The sequence below is a fragment of the Pleurodeles waltl genome, chromosome 5, assembly GCF_031143425.1.
Source record: "Pleurodeles waltl isolate 20211129_DDA chromosome 5, aPleWal1.hap1.20221129, whole genome shotgun sequence".
NCBI classification, from domain to species: Eukaryota; Metazoa; Chordata; class Amphibia; order Caudata; family Salamandridae; genus Pleurodeles; species Pleurodeles waltl.
The window spans coordinates 128,326,771-128,351,771 of record NC_090444.1 but is presented as its reverse complement, the minus strand read 5'-3'; the positions used below and the strand labels follow the sequence as shown (position 1 = coordinate 128,351,771).

The 25,001-nt window shown below is 45.8% G+C and overlaps 1 protein-coding gene across 2 annotated transcripts in view; it reads left to right on the top strand.

Moving 5' to 3' along the window:
- ITPKB (inositol-trisphosphate 3-kinase B) overlaps positions 1-25,001 on the top strand; it is a 387,273-nt gene that overhangs the window by 330,906 nt on the left and 31,366 nt on the right. For both annotated transcript variants that reach the window (XM_069233800.1, XM_069233801.1), the window contains 2 exons: positions 14,211-14,312; positions 21,656-21,727. In XM_069233800.1, the coding sequence (XP_069089901.1) occupies positions 14,211-14,312; positions 21,656-21,727 (174 nt within the window). The remainder of the gene's footprint in view (positions 1-14,210; positions 14,313-21,655; positions 21,728-25,001) is intronic.

Here is a 25,001-nt window from a genome sequence, read left to right as displayed (position 1 = left end):
ATGGCGGCGCAGCATGGAGGATTCCCCAGGGCAGCGGGAAACCGGCGGTACACCGCCGGTTTCCCGTTTCTGACCGCGGCTGTACCGCCGCGGTCAGAATGCCCATGGGAGCACCGCCAGCCTGTTGGCGGTGCTCCCGCGGTCGTTGGCCCTGGCGGTTTTTACCGCCAGGGTCAGAATGACCCCCTAAGTCACTTGTGACTAGGCCTTATTGCCCACAAGGCATGTGCATAGTATTTAAAAATAGGTCATGTGAAAGTTTAATGTTCAACATGTCCTTACAGTGAAAAAGCCCTAAAAGCTATCTTCACTGTATCAAAATTGATTGTTCTGTAGCAAACCACTGGGATGGATATTAAGTTAAAAAATTTTAATGGTAGTTAGGAAACAACAATTTAATTTTTGGACTTTCTAAACATATTTATTGCAAAGCTGTTTTACTGGTGAATTCCTATTTGTAATAAACATTTTGGAGAAGGACCTTTAGAAATTAACATCTGCCCTGCCTGACGTCTCTAGCAGCTAAGTCTGCTTTTTGCTCTTCCACCTCTGGCAGCTAGTAATTAGCATTTGATGAGAGGTGAATGAGATTGCTCCCAGAATCAAACAATAGGCTGACCTGAATTGGCAGAGATGACCCATCTGAACCTAGCAGAGTATGCAGGGTAGGGCTGTGACAGTTGTTTTTGACATAAAAATGTAAAATCCTGCTTGACTGGTGTGTTGGGATGCTTACGGCACACTTTAAAGAGGCCTCCCTTTTCACAGGCCGATGTTGGTTGACATATGGGCTGGGCCCTTCTTTTTTCCCACAGCCAGGCAAACCTCAATCACAATGGGCCTCTTTTTGACATTGCAGGGTCCAAGCCCGTTTGACAGGTCTGCTGGGTAAACATGTAACATTTGAAGCACCCTTAAGAGGAGGAAAACAGGATGCTAAATCGGTTCATAAATATCTCTGGGTGCTGAAAACTCCGCTTTTGTTCTACCAGTCATCTGTCTGAGGTTGCCGTGGGTTCAGGACCTGCGTACATTTTCATTTTATTGTTAGATGTGTGAGGACACTAGGATTACCACAGCCCCCCCCCCACACACACACACACACACACAGCTCTAGCTCTGGACAATTTTCCTCCCTCTGCCCTTAGAAATTTACACAGCCTTCTGTCTTGGGTTCTCAGGATTGACATTATTTCACTGCCGGGAGACCCACTAAAGTGCTGCATGTGAAGTAAAGTACAAGGGAGAGTCTCTGAGACTATCTGACTGTGTCCAATATTTATAAACTTCAACAAGCATTGAATACAGTAGCTGACGTACAAAACACAAGTTGCAAGGATATCTGTTAGCCATGTGATTTCTTTCTCAGCCTCTATCTTTCAGACACATAAGTGACGCATTTGGATTTATGTCCCCCACCCTACACTCCCTACGACTGGGAGTGTTCTGCTGACAAGATAATCTGGATTTCATAGAACTGTTTGTGTTCTTTTTCCACCTATTCCTTGTGACTATCTATGTACTGAAACTCTGGGCATAACACATACTTTGAGTTTGTTTTCTGCAGATTTGTTTGATTGAATGAGACAAAATGGAGTCTCTTCACAAGGTGGAGTTACGGTTCTGTTTTCTAGCTCAACACCCTTGAAGCCCAATTTAAGTGTAGCCAAAGTTTGCAGCCATCTTAAAAATGTTCAATGGATAGGGTTAACCCTGGGAGCCTTTACCTCATTGGTACATTGTTAGGGCACCCACATGGGTCATTTCCAGCTGTTGGCACCGGCCAAGCATATAAATGTGCATCTCCAGGCACCCACTTCAGAACACTGCTGGACCTGTGGAAGATCAGAAGAGAACTGAAACTGCTGTCCGAAACCTGAGAAGAGCTCGGAAGACTGGACCTGCTCTCCCTTCTGTACCCAGGATGAGGAAGTGGGCTCCAGAGGTCATAAAGCAGACCTCATGTTAAAGTTACAGGGATGTAACAAGTTGTATTGTATTCCATTCCAAGATAACTTTTCTGCAACTGCCCAACTGATTAGGGGCAACTGGATTTAGAATGGATTCTACCCGACCCTGTGACCCTCTAAGTGCCTCTCCTGAAGTCCGGAAGGGCTTTAGAAGTATACTCCTGTGTTGAATTGGGACTTAAATAACTGAAGTCATAAGGTAACATTTTTGACCATGATGAGCCTGGTTACTGTGTCCGACCTGTGCTATATTGTGGTCCGTGTCAAATTATGCCTTTATCCTGTTATAAAGCCATTGACTATCATTGACACTTGTGCTTCCTAGTGCTATTTCTACTTACAACTTCATTCTCTGGTTCCCCTATTGGAGTTTTGTCATTTTGGTGTATTTTTTTTAATTTAGATTTTAGTCTAATGTTCTAATTATTTTGGGATTTTTATTGTTTTTGCATTTTGACTTTTAATGTTTTGGTACTGCATAAATACTTTGCACATTGTTTCGAAGTTAAGCCGGTCTTCTCTATGCCATAGCTACCAGGGGGTTGAGCACAGGTTAATTTAGTGACTATAGTGGCTTTCCCTTTCTAGGACCACAATTACTAGAGGTGGGTACTTAATCCCTCCCCCCCCCCCCCCCCCCTACCACCACCACCACCAACTAATAACTCTTGCAAGGTTGGCAGTGCATGAGGCTAAAGGTGTCAGGCACGCTGACTACGTGAGGCCTGTATGAAGGAACAGATCCACCACAGGGCAGGCCTTTGGATGCCGGCATTGTGTAGGTGCTGAATGAGGAGGTGGGACACAGTATCAAATGTAGTTGAAAGATCCAAAAGGATAAGGGCAGTGGTGTCTCCTCTGTCAGTGATAAGTTGGATGTCATCTGTGGTAGGAATGAGGGCGGTCTTAGTGCTGTGGCTGGGCATGAACTCTGATTAGCCGATGTCGAGGAGTTGGTAGTCATGGTGGTGGGCTGATGGTCGTTTGTTCATAATCTTCTGGAAGACTTTTTTGGGGGAAAGTAGCAGGGAGATGGACCGGTAGTTAGCAAGGATAGTTCACCGAAGGCTTGTTAAGGTAAGGTAGAATTGCAGTGTGTTTTCAGGCTACCAGGGAGGAGTCGTTGAAAAGTCTTTCAGGATGGAGAAGGGGGCCATGCTGATGGGGCCCAGTCCTTTGGCAAAGATGTGATGAGGGCATGTGGATTTGATGGGGGCTCTGATGTATATAGATTGCATGGCAGCTGTGTTTTCTTGGATGGTGATATTGGGCCAGGTGGTCTTCTTTGTCTGGGATGATGGTTAGGAGGGCCACAAGGATTGGTCTGGTTGGGGCACGAAGTTGTCATTTATGCTGTCGATCTTGTTGCTAAATAAATGGGACAGCTGGTTGTAGAGGTGGTATGAGGGAGTGATGCTGCCTGGGACATAGTCCTTCACGATAGTGAAGATTTCCCTGGAGCTCTTGGTGCAGTTCCTGATGCGTTCGATTAGGGTGGTGCATATTGAGCTCACATTCCACATATTGTTCCCATTGGTATGGCTTGAAGGAAAGGGCTTCTGATTTTATAATGGACAGCAGGACTACTCCAGAAAGCAAAAACCTAGACTGGATGTTACATCCTCTGCTTTCCACCTGCCACATGTAAGACACTAAAGGCTTGGAACCGTGCTACCCTAGATGCAGTTTTTGCGTCCTCCCAGACCTCTGCGTTTCACCCTTTTGTAAAACAGACACCTCCAGGGATTATTAATGCCTGATCCAATATGTAGGCCATGGGAGGAAATAGTCTAGTGATGAAACGCCCACTTTGGAACATGAGGAACCAGGTTCGAATCGAGGCCTCAATTGCACTTCTAGTGTGGACAGGGCAAAATAACTCCTAGAATGGACAGGGCAAATTAACGCCTGTACATTACTTTTAGCCAAACCCTCTACTTCAGGCCGATCCCCAGCCACACACAAGGCAGATTCTATTGTGACATTTAGTGTCCTTAGACCCAAAATAACCAATGAAAGACCTTTTTAAAATATTAGGTTTCCATTTGCCCACGTTCTATATCATATACTACTAAATTTAATTGTGATTTTCGTCGGTGGGTTTTCAGAAATGTCACCGGGCTTCACAGGGGGATTATGGGCTCCCTTCAGAGTTTGTTTCTGTGCTCTTTGTTTTAAGTCGGAAATGTGAAGTTATATTAGGCCGCAGCAGCACACTGACAGCAGAGTTGACTTTTGACCCTGACAAAGAACAAAAAAATAACTCCGTGTAACAAAACACAGGAAGGGCCTGGCCTTTCTTTCAGAGTGGAATGCAGGCCGGAGTGTCTAATCAGAGGCGTCTCTGCGGGGAGGCTTGTAACAGGATGACCGCTGGGCATGTTGTTTAAAGAAATCCCATTGCTCGCTGATGCCCCTACTGTGTTACCGGATGGGCCTGCAGCTAAACATGCACATGATAGGGCAACAGCTTTTGTTCTAACAAAATCTAAACAATACCATAGTAAGTTTTTTTTTTTTTTTTCTTTTTTCTTTTCATACCAGAGCATACTATGTACTTGCAGAGCACCCTAGCCAGGCAGGTGATCTTTCTAGATGACAGGGCAGATGGTGAGGCAAGGCAATAAAACCGCTCCTGAAGGAACCACTAAGCAGCCAGTGGCATGTGCCCCATTGCCAGAGGAGCAGGAGTGCCAGATTGCCAACTTCCACAAGGAAGCCAACAGCCAGACCTGAAGAAAGTCTACTGATGCCAGAAGGCAACCAGATTGCCGAAGGAACAGCTTGGCCTTACTGAGCACTCCAGACCTCTCGACCCTACAGCTTGCCAAACCCACTGGCCCTGTTGCACATCCCAACACCTTTCAAGTTACCAATGTCCTGCACTTCACTCGAAACCCTCTGGTAACAAAGAACCAAGCATAATGTGTACACTTTTTGTTTGAGTTTAAACATTTCTACCAGACATTGTACGCGGTAACAGGTGGGGCAAATGAGCAGCATCAAACTGGATGTAGGATCTAAGGGCCATATGTACGAAAGCTTTTTCCCATAGACACAGGATGGTAAAATCCTTAGGTACATCTGGCCCTAAGTACCATTTCCCCTTTTAAGTCTCAGAAATGTTTAGTTTCTGCTACTGTAAACTGTTCAACTGAATTAATCAAACTTCGCTTTTTTTTTTTTTTTTTTTTTTTAAACGGAATATGCAATTTTGTGTTGGTACGAATCCACTTAAGTAATTTTTTCAAATGGATGTTACAAAATGTTTTGGCTCCAAAGTATTAATTTGATGTGTACATAGATAATAAATCTTTGGGTGGTCACTTGATTTGGATTACCCAGGGATCTTTTTTAATTGAACAAGAGTCGTATTTGCTCAAGGGGCAACTTCTCCTTTACCACCCGGGATCCACTGACTGCAGTGAAGATAGAGGAACAAAGTGACATATCTGATTGCTAGCACAGGACAATGTATGCATCAACAGCTCATTTTACGGTGTTAACATGTCCTGCATAATCCACATTCATCTGTACGAGGTGGCCACATGGGTTAAGGGAGTAGTGCATGTCAACTGGGTTGATCAGGGCCACAGTATTTATTCAACATTTTTATTGTGCGGTCCATTGACTTAGGGAAAAGTCCACCATGGATTGAAAAACTCATTTGTTGCTACATTTTAAAATGGGTGAGGAAAATGTGCAGTCACCCTTTAGTTGGCCAACCAACTAGAAAAAACTTTGGAAAATTAATAAACTGAGGATCCAAGTCTGCGCAAAGTTCTCAATCTGCCACTTTGTCTGCCCCAGTCCTTGGTCATAGTGGATGCTGAATGTTTCCAGCCTTGCTTAAGGGCTGGGTACACCTATCTAGATGGAGGAAACACTCCACGAATATTCCCACCCCTAGCTACTTTGGTTCCTGAGTACAGGATCTGATAAAAACTGGTCTCTGGGCCCCCGAGGGTCGTGGATATAACCAAAGGTCAAACATAGTGGACTCTAGGTTTAGGGGCCACATGGACTGGTTCTTTGCTCAGTCTTAATGAAAATCAAGCCAACACCCTGAACTCCTCCAGCACACGGTTTATCTCTGCCCAGAGGGTTGCACTCGGAGCCAAAAAGGGTGAGCTGTGAAGGTGATTGGCAACATCAGTCGGGAAGGGAGCTGCATATATGACCACTTGAAAGCAGCATGTTTCTGATGGATGGACCTTTAGTTGAGGGCTTGGATGATGGCTGATGGTTATGGCTGAAGAAATATCTTCAATGGTGGCATTTGAGGAATCAGAACTTCCCTTTAATAAAGTGAATAAAGGTAGGTAGTTTTTAAAATGTTGTGGTTATTTTTGATGGGAACTGTTTAAGCAAGTGCTTGAGAAACTGGAAGATGGTGCGTCCAGCGGTTGGTCATTCTGGTACAATGGAGTTGGTGAAACTTTAACACTAGGCAAAGTCTTCAGAACCAGGCAGACCTTTTTCCCTAGCAAATTAATGTACACCTAAGAATAACCGCTTGTTCAGGGCACGGTTACTGGCATTTGGCACCAATTACAGGGGCAGTGGGTGGCGCAAGCTGCAGTGGCCTAAGCGGCATCTTGGGCCCTGGCACGTATATTAAGAAATTAGGCTCTGCACTTCACCTGCATCACAAAGCTGACTTGAAGATACCCCAGTCTGTCCTTTTCCTGGGAGCTCTGTGCTCATCAGCTGTTGTCTGCAGTACGCTTGCTAGTCACTCTCAGCTTGATAAGTGCACCTCAGATGTGATCTGTGTAAATAGGTAGGATGTTTCTCAATCAGGATTTATAAAGCACGACAAATCACCCGTGAGGGTCTCAAGATGCTTCCACAGCACACTGCACAATGATTCTATGTGGCAACCATCAGTGGCATAATGCAAGCTCCCACAGCCCCTGCGGTGCGGGGGACCCCTTAAGCAAAAGTGGCAAGTGGCCGGCCAGAGAGAGGGCCCCCCTCCATGTACTTTGCAGGGGGCCCCCCTCAAGTTTCGTTATGCCACTGGTGCGCATGGCAGCCCAGTCCTGAGTGCCGCATACCGTCCTGAAGGGCTCAAGCTTTCATTCTGAGGAGGCCTCTCTCACTTGTACCACTGGCACGCGAACCACCTTCCTCTATTTCCTGCCCCCGCTGTGCTATCCATACGATATCTTCTCTGTCACCCGTGGTCTGTCCCCTTTCTCTCTCTAATTTACCCTATTTCTTCTCAATTCTATGCTCCTTCTAGTCTCCTGTCTGTGCTCTGCTCTCTCCCCTCTACATTGGCTCATTTCTGTCTCTCTTCTTCCCACTCAGTTGTAACTCAGCACTGCTGTTCACTCTCTACCTCCTCTCCGTTCTCTCCTCTTCCTCACCCTCCTTCACACCTGGTCTGCCATCTCTCTTCTGGGATTTGCCATCTTCTCCGTGTTATCCTTCATTCATTACTTTGAGTTGCTGGGACATTGAGTTGACCTTATTTTTCAACTCCTTAAGATATCACACTTTTCAGAACTGAGCAGTATTGGTTCTTGATTGTCTCGGTGTTGGTATGGACAGGGTGTGTATTTAGTCTTTGTGCTTCCTCTAATGTTGTGTTTTGCGATTTCATACAGGACCTTATGTTAAGGCCCCTTGGTCAATTTTGTTGACATGCAAATTAGTCTGCTGGCGGTGGTTTTACCTTTGAGTCACATATAACTTTTTCCTTCTCGTGTTTTTGACACAGTTAGCATGAAACACTGTTACATATCCGTATTTTATGTGGATAGCTGCGTGGGTTAGTAAAGCCAGCCTTTACCAGCGCTTTAAAACAGAAATATATGAAGGGGGCTACGGAGAGATATGGGGCGCTTATTCCAGATGGTAGTGAGGGAATCTGAGGAGGTCATTGGTCACCAAAAAAGGCTGTCGCACCGGGCGCCACCAGCGACAAAGCCAGCCCTGCTTCCAGGTCCTCGTGCAGTTGCAAGTTTAAGATGCTGCATCAATTATTAGAACTGCACAACTTTAGAAACCTGGTTCTACATTTGTGTTATCGGGCCCGGATCTCCTGACACCGAAGTTCCTATCGATGGGGATGCAAGACCCGGTGACAGGATGAACATTCTTAGAGCCATGAACTGGGCAGTTAATGGCGGACACTGACAAGCGTACGAGATTAGGCCTGATGTTGTGCAGGGAGGCGGGATGCACTATAAAATGGCGACCAAGATTCCACGGACATCTCTGCCGCCCGGCCCCAGGTGGAAGCCGTTCGAGCATGCGGAAGGGGAAGTTCCGAGACTTTTGAAGTCCTAATGAATGTGTTTATACATTACAAATACCACGGGAAGGAAAGAACCTATTTATAGTGCGGCATGATGCAACAATTAGTCTCAGCCACATGGGGGTTGGGGAGGAGGGGAAGTGGGTGAACTGTGTGGTCCTGGTGTGGGTCTCCAGTGTGTGTTTCACATGAATGAAAGAAGGCTGTAGGTGGCGGTCGTGGCCTCATGGGGAATCTTGTAGCTGGTGCAGGGGTCACTAAGGACCTGCCAGTGAGGTGGAGTGGGAAGAAGCTGAAATAATGCTTGTGGTTCGTTTATGTAAAAACACGACGACACTTTTCATGTATGCATAATGAATATATAGATGTATGTGTGTGTGTGTGTGTGTGTGTGTGTGTGTGTGTATGTGTGTATATGTGTGTGTGTGTGTATATATATATATATATATATATATATATATAATCTCTTGCCCATCTGTCTTGTCCACATGTGATGCCGCTGTTCCATCAAGTGGGCAGAAGTTCCCGCTACTACCCACAAGACCATTCCCAACGGAAGGAGGTTGGGCAGTCAGAAGTGGTGTAAGAGGCTCAATATTTTATTTAGGATTTAGAAATTGACTTAGGGTCACAGCAGTGATGCTAAATAAAACATTGAGCATCTTACTCCACTTCTGAGTGCCCGTTCTCATTCCCTTGGGAGTGGCGGTGTGCATATATATATATCCACATGCTGTAGTAATGGATCAGCCGCACTTTTCATTGAAAAGGAATTTTTGAGAGGTGTGTGTGTGTGTGTGTGTGTGTGTGTGTATGTGTGTGTGTGTGTGTGTGTGTGTGTGTGTGTGTGTATGTATATGTATATATATATATATATCCATGACTCAAGTTAATCACATTGCAACATGGATGAAATTGAAGTGCCTCAAACTGAACTTGGACAGACCGGAGTGGTGGTCTTCGTGAAGGGTGCCTCGCCATGGGACTCCACCTAGTGACTCAGTCCTCAGACCCTCTCCCATGCCTTGCTCACATGCAAGAAACATCAGAATCATTATATACAACAAACTAGATATGGCTGCTCATATCAGTGCAATAGCCTGACCCTGCTTCAACACCTTAAATATGCTGAAGAAAATAAGTGGCTTTCAGATATCATCATTAGGAACGTGATCACCCAAGTGCTCATCAACAGCAGACTAGACTATGGGGAACATCCTCTATTCAGGGATAACCAACCCACTCACACGAAGACTGCACACAGTCCAAAACCCAGCAGTCCGACTAGTCCGCAGCCTCCCATGCCCAACCCACACCACACCTTGGGGAACTCCACTTGCTCCTGATACACAAGCATGCACAATTCAAACTCCTCACTAATACCTACAAAGCACTCCACAAAACAGACCCTGCCTCCCTGAATAGCCACATACATTTCTACCAACCTTCCAGACACCTCCGCTCTGCCAGTCTCTCACTAGCAACCCCCCCACGCATACACAAAGGCAGAGCAGGGGGTCGCGTATTGCCATACCTAGGTCTCAGTGCCTCAAATGACCTCATACAACATATCATAGCCTCCTCTTCACCTTGACTTCCTCAAGATCTGACTTTGAGTAAACCCAATCTAAACACTGATAACATGACAGGCGAAGATGACTCTCTGCTCCCCAACAATGGTAATAAATAGCATATTATGTTCTGCACATCGATATACATGGTTTGTGCAAATGCACTTTTCATATATATTAACTTTTAAATGGGTGCTCCCGTGAGAGTCTGACTCCTGCGAGCTGAACTGCTAAAATATACAGTTATTTTTTACCCACATTTTCTCAAACCACTGAATGCATTTACACCAAACCACTGAATGCATTTACACCAAATCCCAAACATCACAATCTGCGGACCAAGGTCTAGCTTCCTACTGAATGTAATTCCGTTCAGCAGTTTTTGCAGTAGCCTGTCTAAACGTCAATGCTTGGGGATTTTGTTTGAGAAGTCCCCCGTTCCCCCCCCGCCCCCTGTTTTTTTTTTTTTCAGTGACTTTGAGAGGGTTTTTAGTCCTACATTGTTATAAGCAAATCTAACCATAACTTCAACCATTTTTTTGTGAGTTTATGGGATGGAGTATATGTATGTATGTATGAATAAATATATATTGTTTTACCCAGCGGAGGTCTCCACTAGGTAGTTATAGTTAGGTCTGCTGATCCACAGGAGAAGCATTTTTTTCGTGTTGCTAATATCTTTGCCACCCTTTGACGTATATCTACACAAAACTGTCAAAGAAGGAGCTACCTTTTGACTAGTTTGTACGTGGAAAGTTTCGGGGTGATTCATCAAGCAAGGGTTAATTTTATTTTATTTATTTTGTTTCCTTCTTCTCTTCTCCCACACCCCCTGGAAAAAAAGGTGTTGGGGGTGGAGGTTCCCCAAATGACTAATCCCCATGCATTTTACATAGGCTTATTTAGGCAGGGCTACAGCAAAAACTGCTGAACTGAATTATACCAAATTTGGCAGAAAGTTAGATCGTGATATGCAGTGTGGGGTTTCTGTGATTTGGTGCATATCAGTTCAGTAGTTCTTGAGAAATTCAGGTTTGAAAATAATTGTATTTCTGGATGGTTGGGTCCGTAACAGGCTCGAGCGAGGCTTGCAGGAGTGCAAATTCAATATTGGAGCGTTCTGATTGGCCCAGGGCTCTTTATTTCCTTAGAGCAATCTAACTCTTGTGGAGTCATACTCCTGCAGGAGAGAGCACTCTGATTGGCTGCCAGCAACATCTGAAAAATGTTGCTTGCAACCATTACAGGATTCCTTGACTGAGTCCCCTGTCCTGAAACCTAGAGGAAAAAGATACAAAAAAGTGGCAAAAAATGCCACAATACAGCAGGATTCCCAAGGGATTGGGGGGAAATAAATCCAAAATCTTGGCCGGGCCACATTTCAGGTATATGCCTTGGGGAGCCCACCCCTGGGGGGCTGTATTCATGAAGAGGGTGGGCTGCATGGGCCCCCTCTCCAAGCCATTAAAGCCTCTGGGAGCCCCCATTGGGGCTGTAACCACAATGTGGGTGACATTGATTCTGCTGTATGGAACCACACCTTGTACATTACTCGAGAAGCAGATGACAACACCTTATTCACTTCCGCTCAACATCTAAAATGGAGTCATGGCCCCTGTTGTATTTCCAGGCCTTTTTGGACATCTTACACACAATTAAATCGGGCTCACCTCTGAATCCTTTACCACTTAATAAGCTTGGCCTCCTAGACCCGCAATTTTTGCAGGTGGTGATGGACCTTTTTAATTCCTCTCCGTTAGAGAGAAGGGTGCCCCAGAGCTGGAAACATGCGATGGTCTTCCCACTTAAAAAAAAAAAAAAATACAATCTTGACCCGACCAACTTGTCAAACTTCTGGCTGATTTCTTTACTGCCCATTTTCTCCAAACTTTCCGAGAAACCGGTTAATACCTGGCTTACATCATTTGTGGAAGCCTAAAACTATCTACATCCTTCAGTCAGGCTTCAGGGCAGGCCATAGCACTACATCTTCCCTCCTGGGCGTCACTGAACATCTTAGATGAAGTCTAGATTAGGGGGAAAGAGTTATGCTTATTTTACTTGATCTCAGTGTGGCCTTTGATACTGTGTTCCACTTCATTTTAGCTGAAATACTGAGGACCCTGGGCCTTGATAAAACAGCACTGGACTGGCATACACCGATCTTTGAAGATCAGATGTTATAATTTTTCTCAGTCAATGAGAGGTCGATATCAGCAGCTCTCACTTCAGGTGTACCTCAGGGCTCTGTTTTAAGCCCCCTACTGTTTAATAGGTCTGTCCTTTAGCAGGTTAGTGGAGAGCTGTGGCCTCACCCTTTTCTCTTATGCGGATGACCCATAGGTCATATTTTGTCATCTGCGCAGGACCCTGGTTGCTCCGCTCTTAACTTGGGCTTGAGCCAGATGTTCTTATGGATGAATACCAACCTGCTCAAGCTCAACGGTAGTAAGATTGAGGTCACGGTCCTGGGCTAGGTCAGAATCCTCTTCTTTGGGGTCCACAGCATTGGCCGTCATCCCTAGGGGCTCTCCTCAACCTATTATCCCAATTTAAAAAAAAAAAAAATTATCTATGAAGTCTCAGGTAGCCAAGGTCTCCTCCACCTGCTTTGCGGTGCTCAATGGGGTGAAAGACTATCTGGTTGCTTCCCCTACCAGCTCAAAGGACTCTTATTCAAGGCCTTTTTAATCAAGGCTAGATTATGGCAATGTACTCTATTTAGTTACTGATAAGGATTCGATTAGATGACTACAGCTTGTCCAGAATTCAGCCACCAGACTTGTTTTGTCTGCCAAAATACACTTTGGTTTTACATCTCTTCCACGAGCTCCACTGGCTTACGATCACATAGCGCATCCAATTCAAAGCCCCGTGCTATGTGTACAAAGCTAAAGCTGGTTTGGGTCAGCGTTATATCCAGGAGCTGGTGACGCCCTATCGGTCCATACGTATGCTAAGATCAATGAATCAGTCCATGTGCACTGTGCCTAGGTTCAGACTGGCTCAGATGGGTGGTCGCTCTTTCACTTTTTGGGTCCTAGGTTGTGGAACACTCTTCCAGAGTCTGAGAAACTGCACTTCACTCCTCTGATTTCATAAAGATTTGAAAGCCAGGTTATTTTAAACGGTGGCCAAGGTTCACTTTACTCTGCTTAGTGCCGGGGACCCCTTTGTGGGTAGCTGTAGCACTTTATAAGACCTTAAATAAACTAAAAAATTATTTAAATAAATAAACTAAAAAAAAGGGAAGCCCCATGGAGCCCTCCCCTGGTGCTGAAATGAGCACGTAGGGGAGGGTGGCAAGTCCACTCCCAGTGGGTGGGAGCTTTAAAAATGCCCCCGCCCACTGGAAGCAGACTTTTAAGCTGTTTCTCTGCCTGCACTGAAGCAGGGGGGGTGGAGAGGGAGGAACACATGCCCCCCCCCCTCCCCTTTAAAATATATGGGGCTCTGGGGAATGGGGACCTCAGGGCCATAATAGGTTCTGGAGGAAAGCCACATCCCTCCTGTCTTCCAACCCCCCCCCCTTTTTTTGTTTTTTGTTTTAATGAAGAAGAATAAAAAATAAAAAAAAGCCCTGGGGCGGTGGGGTAATCGGGACCAGGCCTTGTAGCTAGCAGGTCGCATGCAGTATGGGGTTGACTGCCTTTGTGGGGACTTGGCCACAGGGCCCAGCTGCAGGCCAGTCCTTGTGGCCAAACCCAGATCAGGCATGGCCATGCCCAGCTTGGGGTTGGCTGCATGCTGAGGGTTAGCTTCAGGGACTGTCCACAGGCCAGGCCTGTGGGCACCACTCCTAGCCATGCACGACTGAAACCCCTGCACTGTGTGGGGGGGTTGGCTGCATGTGGGGGAGTTGACCACAGGGCCTAGCTGCGGGGGTTGGATATACGTATGGTAATTAAATATTTTACATTTAAACAAAACAAAAAACTAGAAATTCACTTAAAAAAACAGAAGTTAAAGTTATGTTATAGTTGTGATAAACAGATCTGTTTTTTTTTACTTTTTTTAAATTTTATTTTAAAGAAAGAAAATGGATGAGTTTGTTAGTGACAGCATTGATGTTTTGAACTGAAACCGTGTGTGTGTGAGTGTGTGTGTGTGATGTTGCTTATAGCTGAGATAAATGGAGGATTGGACCTTTGGTCTTTGTCAACTAATGTTTGGCACATAGTTGTTTCAGTACCTTATCCAGCAAGGCTGAGACGGAGATGAGGACATGCCCCTTTAGGCAGTGTGTGACAACCAAATGAAACAAACCCCAGCTAACTACGCTATTTGGCGCCTTTTGTTGTAGGGCCAGGGTGATGTCCTGTCTGCCGTATTGTGCGTTATGAGGTTGTTTGTGCTCTTCAACAATGGTAAATTAATTTCTGCCTTTTCTCCCTCTTGCAGAAGGAGGACGGCACAGTCAACAGGGACTTCAAGAAGACCAAAACAAAGGCGCAAGTCATCGTGGCCTTCAGGGAATTCATTAAAGGCAACCGGAAGATCCTGGTGAGTCAGAGCTTGTGTGGCGAGGGAACTACCTCTGATGGGCTGCCAGGTGCTCCCTGGGGCTCCTTGGGGATCCAGCTGATTAAACACCTGAGGGCCGCGAGCCAAAGGCGGATCTCTGGTGTGGTGTGGTGTCCTTGTTGAGCTAATGTTTGTCTAGTGGTGTTCCGGACCGACGTCAAGTGGCGGCCCTACCATCCATCCCGAGCTGGCTGCAGCGCAAACTTGTCAACAGATTAAGCCAACATTTGGCTCTGTTTCAGGAATCTGTGCACAGGCCATGGAGAACTACCTACCTCTAGATACAGCTCAGCTTCTGAGGCAATGATGTAGCCCAGTGGTTCCCAACCTGTGGGCCGGGGACCCCTGGGGGTCCGCGAAGCCTCCTCAGGGGGTCCGCGGCTGCTTAAAACATTTAATAATATTAGGTCCCAGCTATTAGTAATGACTCCTCGGGGGTCCCCGTGTTCCAATAATGATTCAGTGGGGGTCCCCGGGCTCCAGTATTGATAAAATGGGGGTCCACAGAAGTCAAAAGGTTGGGAACCACTGATGTAGCCTGTTGGAAGGAAAAGCGCTCCATGCTCCCCCTTTTTGGAGAATAAAAAGTCTTGTTTGGGGTGCAGCTGGCTGCCCACACCCATGGGCCCCAGTGCCAATGCACCTGCTGCAATAATGATAGCTACACCCTTGGTCTGAGGGCAAAGTGTCCGTGTTTCACCACCCAAGCCAAGGGATTCCAGTATGAACATTGAAATGGGCATGTGCCTTTATTCCTTGAAAAATAGGCTCTCTACACCCAGGGGGTGGCAGTGGGAAGCGAGTGAGCCCCCCATGCCTTACGAGGGCGATCCAGTGAATGTCACAATAAGTGTCAAAGCTCAAGTGGATATTGTTTAATAGAAGGTAATTTTAGAATGCATATTGTTGTTTGTTAGCAGTGCAAGAATAGGTAAAGATTTTTTTTTTCCTCTGCTGTCTATGATCCATTTATTGCACAAACCACACAGACCAAGATTGGTGTCCAGAGTGGATTGGTTAGAAATGGTTTCTTTTTCATAAGTTCAGGACTTGCAGCTCCCAAATAATGTTTGTCTGAGTGAGTAAAACTGCATATTGTAGTTCGGCCACTTAAAAACGTCTCTAGCAGAGGAGAGCTGTTTATTAACTCTTTCAGTCTGGTCCTGATGCTCGGCCTCTGCTTAGGCTCTCACAATCTTCTTTATTCCTTTTTGAGTTTGTTGCATAGAAACCTCGAGGCCCCACTGTGAGGCGCAGAAATCAATGTCCGCTTTCGTAAACTGGTGAGGTCACGTTCAGGGAATGTGGTGAAAACTAAGCCTTATGAAGTAATGGAGGCGATCAAGAAATTGGCACAGACGCAGTTAGTCCTCGCGAGGCACACTGTCCAAGGGTGCCGTGTGTGTGTGTGCGCGCGCGCACCAACTGGTGGCTCATTCAGGGACATACAGGGAGCAGTAGGAATGATTGGGTGACTCCCAAGTTTGGAGTCTTTGATTTACAGAGGTACAGTATGGTAATCTACTGGAAGTTTATGAATAGTTATGTGGTAAAAGCTGGAGCCTGAGGCTCATTCACAATGTTTTCCCCTGTTGGCATAGCTACGCTTTGCTGGAAATGCTCATGTTGGAAATGTCTCCCAGTTTACAGGTTGGCGGATAATGAAACATGGAAACTAAGTTTTGTCCAAGATCAGTTTTCTTTAACTTGCAAAGTCCTATGAGAGTTGGAGACCACTGGAGGTGTCAGAAGTTATCATCTCTGCCACTAAATCTTATTTCCTGGCTGATCAGTTTGATCCAATTCAGACTTGATGCCGCAGAGCCATTGTAATGAGGTGTGATGTCTTTTCTCTGGGGTCCTGGAGCCCTACCTGGTTATTGGGCAGTATTCTTAGTGACCATGGTCATTAATCATTGGTGTCCAAGGGTCACCACTACTGCTGAACTTAACAGGGAAGCATCTGGCTCTCCAGAGGTAGGAGTCGGGCAGCCAAGGCTTACAAGAAGATGGCTTGGGGAGGGCGGTGGAGGGAGGAGGATGTTCTTTAGAATATCACGCACAGCATGATCCATAAGTGTTGTTGTAACTCGATGATCAAAAATATGACTTTTATATATGCATACGTAAAAAGAGACTTTACGTACAATGCACACAAACAAACCCAAGAGGTGCCACTTGGCACTGGATTTGGGCCGAGATGCAACCCTATACACACATCCTCTAGATTTTAAATAACCCTAGAGGACATAGAACTGACATGCAGATTGCCATCTGAGACGTGTAGCTTCTAATCTGTGGGGGCACATCACACCTCCCACAAGTGCTGCTTTAAAAATACCCCATTGTAAATTTTGAGAAGATGGGTTTATGGGTTTATTTTAGAAGGGAGATCTGGAAACCAATTTTATTTTTTATTTTTTGAGAAACAAAACACCAACGTCCTGGTTCTTAGATTGTGCCCCTCCATGTACCCTGTCTCTGGCCCCACCAAGTGAGTGAGTGAGAAAAAGAAATCTGTATCTCCGCCAGCTCATGTTCTATTTAAATAACCCCTAGTATAACAAATATGAAAATGTATTCACATCTTAAGCCAAAAACAGAGTAATACCGACCAAAATAAGGTACAGTACAATGGAAATTTGGCAAAGAAGTATTTCAATCACATTCCAAGTGAACCCTGTAAGTTGACAACTTGGGCTCCTGGGACATTATCTGCTGGAGCTATTGCTCATCGAACACCTGTTCAATGCGTTCTAAGGAACAAAACAGATGCGGGCGTGAGATGCCTCATTCATGTCACTTGGCCAAGTTCAACAGAGTTGATGTGGGTAAGTTGAGCCGTGCAGTTCATAGCTGAATATTCAGTCAGCAGACAAAATAGGATTATAGTGATCTCTTTGAAGCCTGTACCTTACAGGGAGAGGTAAGAACACAGGACCGACATCAGGTACATCTTTTGTGTAGAAGGAGCTATGTATTTATTTTTGTGCAGGACGATGCTCGTCTGTTAGCTACAGGAGATCTTCGGGGCTTCAATGTGTGTTACAGGTGGTTCCATTTGATCGTGGTTAATATACTCACAGGGGAGTATAAAAACGACCATGGAGGACAGTTGCAAGAAAATGGGCCATTTGCAGCTCTTTTGGGCTTCAAAGATGAACAAGGTAATTGTAAGACAAATTGAGAGAAGATGCTTCATTAGGGGCTACAAATGCAGTAGGTTACATTAAAAGAATAGGTATGAGATATCATAGGAAACGTAATTGCAGGCAGTCCTTCATACAAGACGGGGCAAACAAATCGCCTGATGCCATTGGTGGTACAACTATAATTTGAAAGTGAATCGACCAGTTCTTGCCTGGGTGTTTTAACCAGCAGAGAAAGCTCAGGGATCTCATAAATGATTCAGGACTGATAGCGGAATACAGTAAGAGCTTGCATCATTCAAATGCACTTTCACATGCTCTATAAACCTTTTAACTACATCACCAGCATCCCTATTTTAGGTTGATGTTAGGACTGCTGTGAGGATTTGGGTGTATTATATGCAATGGCTGTGTGGCCTTACAGCGGAATACACGTGCAAAAACTATCTTGGGTACAGTCAGGCTCATTTGAACAACCTTACGCTCAACCTTAGGTAGCTATGGCTTTGAGCAGTTAGGCTTGCACAAAGGGACTTAGTGTAAAGCATTTAACAGAACCAAACAAAGAAATAAGAAAGCCACACAACAGGAAAGAAACAGGACACCAATGTATAAAAATAGATTATATTTTTATTCATATTTAGAGTCCAAGATGAGCAAAATCCACTGGAGGGTTCCCGAGATAAAGATTTTAAAATGTTTTTGCGCTTTTAAATTCAACCGGATTCAAGCATTGATCAATTTAAACCTTGCAAACTTTTGAAATGTTTGGAAAAGTTAGATCGACTACTCTGGCCCAGCTTAGGCAACCTTTTCCAGCAGGATGGATGTCTGGGGGGCCAACTGGGTAAATTTGGACAGTTACCTGGCCATCAAAATATCGGCCAGGTCAGTTGCCGTCTTTACAGCATGACCGCCATAGACTTTAATAGTCCTGATGCTAGGGATGCAGGATGAAAAGATGCTCAAAGATGCTCTGGATGCTGTGTGGTTGACATGGGTGCCTTTGTGGTGATTCCTTTGTCCATGAGTCATGTAGGGCAACATTGGCCACAGAGGTCGATGTCCCACAAAGCCCTCTTGGGGGCAGTACAAGGCCAGCTGGTCTACTGCTCTCCGAACACTGCAGTCGCAGTGAAATCCTTTGGTGGACTCGTGTCCCTCTTAGTGTGACCAATCTGGACCGGGACGACACTCCTGGGGCCAGCTGAATGGTGCAACCGTTGGCTGTTGAGGATCAATCTCTTGGGGTTCCCAGCGGCAGTCAATAGGGATTCTTCGGAAGTGGCTACGGACTTGCTGGTTTTGGCTCCTTCATTAGCCAACTGACCCTTGGAGTCACTGCTTTGGTCTGGGGCACAAGTTTTCCCTGAGTCAGGAGCCACACACACTCCTAACTTTGCTAGCTCTAAGTACAGCAGGTGCAGTCCAGCAAACTGTGCAGTCTCGCCTAATATGGTCCCGGGGTCAGCAGGGCAGTCCTTCATCTTTCCTTGTTCCAGCTCTGATGTGATCTGAGGTTCAGGGTTTCGTATGTATCCTGGGAAAGTGCCCCGAGGGGACAGCCTGGTCACTAATCAATGGGCTACCAAGCTCCCTTCCTCTTGTCGATGACTTTCCAGCAATGTATGGCATCTGATGTTCCCAGGGTGGACTATTCTGGACACTCTCAAGATGTCTGACCCTTCCCTCCAATGTGAGGAGCCTTAAAGCCCGCCCTCAATGTGGCTACATGGGAGCTACTCGCCCAGGAGAAAACAGGTTTGCGCATTTGTCTTCGCTCTCGGTCCCTGTCTCCAGACACTCCACTGAATAAAGGACACCCTTTTGGGAATGTTTCCGCCATTTGCCCACCAAAGGGGGATTCACCTTTGAACTTCGCCTTTTGGGTTAACACCCTGAATCGCTTCTTGCCAAGGGAAGGTGACACCCCTCCCTGCAACAGGCTGATATTTTTTCTAAGCCTGGGAGTCTTTCACACAACTTCTCGGTATCCAGAAAGCTGCCTCGTGGCGAGTGCCCATGTGAGGCCAATGAACCAGCTGGGTGACAGTGGCAACTTTCTAAAAGTTGCATTCCTTTAATATTGACATTAAATTCGACCTGGGCACCAGAGTGGATTTAATGCCACAAGTAATTTGAAACCATACAGTACCCAGTTTGGTAGTTCCTTTTCAGAAGCAGGCCAGGCTGAGGTGCCAGCCAGTAATCCTGTAATAGTTAATGGTGCTTCAAACTTTTCCACAACAGAACTACTTTAGGTGTTTTCCTGCTAATACATTCATAAACATGCATGCCCTACTTAATAATATACAGCTCCCTGCTTTAGGGCTCTATAGGCCTTCCATAGAGGATACTTGCATGTACTGTTAAGGGAAGTGGTGGTTTTGCCATTAGCTGTAATGGCAAGGTCAAACTGGCAGTGTGACAGCTGCTCTTCCAGTCTGCCGTGGCAGGCTCGGACCCATTTTGTACTTTACATGCCCTTGGTACCGTATGTTAGGGACTTGAAGGTAAGTCAGTACTTGCCAGGTGGGGAGATAGCCAATTTGACATGCACTTTGTAAGAGGTTAAAACACTGCCATGCCATGGAGGTCTGGTTATCAGGCATCATTGCACTCTGAGTTGAAAAACTAGCAACGAATAGTCCAAATAGGAGTAAAAAGTAGCAGGGGGACTTGCAGGGACTGTTTCCTTACAACTACAGTCTCTAATTTAGCTTAGCTGAGCATTATTCTAATATGGTTTAATATCTCAAAAGACTTGATGGGTAAAAGCTTGCACAACTCTTTCCCTTGGACTTCAAACAGCTTCACTACTTTCCAGGTGATGTTGTTAGAGACGTCACTGTGGCAGTGCAAACAGCTATCAAGCCTGGAGAGAAGCCCATACATAGGCAGGAATGGTGGCCCGAGCCGTTCAAAGAATAAGTGGTTTTGTTTTCTTCCTGGTACTGTACACGCACTAAGGGAGCCAATCTTTCTATTACAAGGTCTTGCGCACCTCAGGGTTTGCCAACAATGGACTCTTAGAATATGTTTTCTGATCTCAGAGTTCCAGCCTCTTCTGAAGAATAGTTTGAGTTTTTACCCATTTGACGAGTTTCTCGTGGATTTGTATTTTGCAGTTTCTTTCCCTGTAGTGCGGCCGTATGGTCACTGCGGTCCATGCAGTTACATTAATTGATTACATCTGCCCCTTTCACAGCTTCACCCAGCTCTTTCGTCTTTCACGTGCGTGTGGTGCTGTGGGTGAAACTTGTGGGGAGGGTGAGGTCTCACCTTCGCTGCCAGTTTGGGGATCAGTAGGCCCTATGTCATTTCACATAGTAAGAACCAGGCTGAGGGCAAGGCTTGTGCCTGAGTTTAGCTCATCTAAGTCAGGTTTATTTGAGTTCTGTAAACCTCTGGCTTGTGCCATCTGCAGCCGGAGCCGATGTGTACTTGATGCAAGGAATACAGATGTGTCCGCAGCACTTGACGAACTGCAGTAAAGCTATACTGTATGAATGAAATATGAATTATTAACAAAAATATAATGCAGGTGCAATCAAGCACCAGCAGTTGATATTAAATTGAATAGACGTCATATAAACATCAGTTCACCAGGCTGTATTCATGAATAAAAGTAAGCAGCTTTACACGAACTAATAGCAACTCCGAATACTGTATAGGGTAAGCTGTACTTCTAAAATACGGAAAAAAAAATATATATATCCCAGTTCAATACTGTGAACTGTTTACAGTAACAAATCGTTGTGATCAGCATGAATTAGAGATACTAAAATATATATTGGTGCCTTATGAAGAGTTTTTTTTTTTTTTTTTTACATCCCAAGTACTGTAAAATTCAGTCGCAGCACACACTGCTTCGTAAAGTTGTAAATAATTTACATCAGTTTTCCACGCATAGTTTGACGCTGCTACTCCACCACCACAATATGATTTGTGCTTTTAGCATCTTTTGTTCCCCCTTGTCTTGCATGACAAACATGAAGCTATTGGGACGTCTATGCTCTTTGTAATCTTTATTAGAAAATGTCTCTAGGTTAAGATGTGCATTAGGTGGGCCCTACCTTGTCCTTTGTTCTGATCATTTTAAATAAAACTATTTAGTGTGTACACCTTCTGTAATAAATATGTATTTTTTCCCTCCTGTCTGCCGTCTTTCAGGAGTCTTACTTGGACCGGCTGAAGGATATCCGCAGCACTCTAGAAAAATCACCTTTCTTTGAAACCCACGAGGTAAGACACTGCAAGCCTTACCAGTTGTATAATTCCGAGTCAAATTGTGTTTTCTCCATTTAAAAAATTCTAATTGTAGAAAATGTGTTGTATTCTAATGAGATTTGGACTTTTGTTGGCCCTTAAAATGGGTTTCCTTGCTAGGATACATGAACGCCTGAACTAGCGCAGCAAATAAACCTGCGCGTCGCACAAGCAGTCAGTTCTGCTACCCACTTGAGTGACTTCTTGCTACTCATTTTCCACTGCTGCCTTTCGAGTGTTATTCCCCCTTCCACTTATGCTTAGTGACTGCTTTTCCAATGTTTGTAAAGTAAAAATGTTTATAAAAACAAATAAAGGAAATACAAACAAAACATTTAAAAATGCCAGAGAACAAACAAAGCATTTCAAAATGCCAGAGGACAAACAAAGCATTTCAAAATGCCAGAGGAAAAGCAAACTTACCTTAGGGTAGCTCAAAACCGTACATTGAATTCAATGTTTTCAACCTTCTAAATGCCAAGGTTTATTTTTCTAATACATTTCAAGCAAGAAAATGAACTGCGTTTAAAAGGAAGATGAAAGTGTTAGAATGTAGAAGGAAATGCTTGCTAAGGCCTAATCTACTTTCTACAGCATCCATCCATTTGCTCCACTGGAGTACCCCAGGGAGCAGATGTATGGGCCTTTATGGAAAGTGTCATTCTAAGTGGACGCACCTCAGACACCATCTGAGTGGGTGCAGCAGACTGCTTGTTCCCCAGCTCCATAAAAGCATTGGTGTGCCTAAGGTTATGCTGTTATGCAATGTGTGGAATGCAGGAGAATAAGTAAACAACTACCCTTGAAAACTGCTTATCAGTCAAACTCCAATAAAGATGTGCCTATTGCTTTTACAGACAGGTGGGAGGTGTGTGGGTGCAACACAATCTGGAGGGCAAGGAGGGAGGGGGGGTTGCAAGGGAACTGGCTAGAAAACCCAAGCACTCATAGAGTTGTGGAAAACAAATAATTCCTAAAAAGTGATCTGGGAAGGATACAGTCAGCACAGTGGAAAAATCTTAAAGGGTATGCTCCAGGGAAGTGGCAATCACAAGGATAAGAGAAGCAAGCAAATGAATGCCGTAACCAATAGTTGGTAAAGAATAGGTGGGCTGTATGTCCACTAAGTTCACAGTAGATCTTTCACAACTAAACGGCTAGCACCGTCTTGTAGGCAAGACCTTAAAATTCGCTCCTGACCTCCCACCTTCATGGCTCTAACTTCTCAGAACAGACATAGAATGTTCCTCGACAACACTAGCTCAACATTTTTTCACACTTTACTGGCTCTGTCTGTGGTAATATTTTTATATTCTGATAGACCTCTTTGAACACCACTCAAGCCCCAGAACATGAATAAACCTCTTTGAACATCACTGTAGGAAAGTGCCCTCTTTGTTGGCATGGTTACCCCCATTTTCTGCATGTTGTCAGTGTGTGACTCTGTTTACTGGGATCCTGCTAACCAGGGCCCCAGTGATTATGCTCTCTCCCTTCTAACTTGGTAACTGTACCTTTTTCTTCCCACAATTGGCATACTGGTCCACCCATGTAAGTCCCTAGGGCATTGGGGTACCAAGGTAACCCTATGGGCTGCAGCAGTTATTCTGACACCCATAGGAAGCCCATGCAAAGGGTTCTGCAGGCCTGCCATTGCAGTCTGCTTGAAATGGGTCCATGCACCCGTTTTCACTACAGGTCACTAAGTCACCCCTATGGTAGTCCCTCTCAGCCCAGAGGGCAGGGTGCCGGTACCTGTGTGTGAGGGCACCCCTGCACTAGCAGAGGTGCCCCCACGAACTCCAGTTCCATTTTCATGGACTTCGTGAGTGCGGGACTCCATTTTACGCCTGGACATAGGTCACTACTTATGCCGAGCTATATAATGGTAACTCCAAACCTGGGCTTGTTTGGTATCAAACATGTTGGAATCATACCCCAATACTGTTGCAAGTATTGGAAGTACGATTCCATGCACTCTGGGGGCTCCTTAGAGGACTCCCAGCATTGCTACCACCAGTCTTACGGGGTTTTCCAGGCAGTCCAAGCTGCTGCCTCCTCTCAGACAGGTTTCTGTCCTCCTGCTCCTTGATCTGATCAAGCCCAAGAAGGCAGAACAAAGGATTTCCCTTGGGAGAGGGAGGTAACACTCTCTCCCTTTGGAAATCGGTGTGACTGGCTTGGGAGGGGTAGCCTCCCCAAGCCACTGGTATGCATTGAAGGGCACATTTGGTGCCCTCCATGCATAAACCAGTCCACACCTATTCAGGGACCCCCCCAGTCCATTCTCTGGCGCAAAACTGGACAATGGAAAGGGGATTGACCACTCCCCTGTCCAGCACCACCCATGGGGTGGTGCTCAGAGCTCCTTCAGAGGGTCCCTGGGTTCTTCATCTTGATTTCAAGGTTGGTAGGGAACTCTGGGAGCATCTGAGTGGCCAGGCCAGGCAGGTGATATCTGAGCCCCCTCCTGATAAGTGCTTACCTGGCTAGGGGTCCAATCCCACTTCCACAGTGATTTAGGATCTCTCTTGGGCGGATCCACGGATTCGGCTTGCAGGACTCCAGCAGGACTCCTCTGCAACCTCCACTTCGACTTCTGTCACTGGAACCGCCAGGAACCAACAACGGTGCAATCCACGAAGAAGACTCTTCTGCAACTTTGTTTCCACTGCTCCTGCCAGCATTGCAACATTTACCTGACTGTGCATCCTCAGAAGACAGCAACTCTTCCGCCTGCATAAGAAGAAGGAATCTGCCTTGGAGTGAAGGAGTCACTCCCTTGCTTCCGCAGACACCTGCTGCAACGGCGACTGGCTGTGTGGATCTCCTCTCATCCCGAGCTGCGTGGATCCTGCATCATGGGTGGTGGTCTGGAGTAGTCCTCTTGGTTCCACCCTTGCAGCTGTCAAACTTTGGTGGAGGTAAGCCATTGGCTTCCCACGCTGGACAGTACCCCTGTGCACTGCATCTCTTGCAGCTGCCAAGGCTTGTTTGCATCTCCTCCAAGGGATCTTCAGGCAACGTGTAGCTCCAGTCCCCAGCACTCCTTCCTGCGTCGCCCAGCCCTCTTCCTGGTTCTCCTGCAGCGTGGGATCCCTTTTTGTAGTGCTGCGTGGGCTCCTTCTGCAACTTCTGTGTCCCCGTCCTGTAGGACTCCTGTGAGTGCTGACGCTGAGGGTCCCCTGTGACACCCCCTCCTGGGCCTTGCTGGTCCCCGGCAGCACCACTTTTCCACTAACCGTGAGTT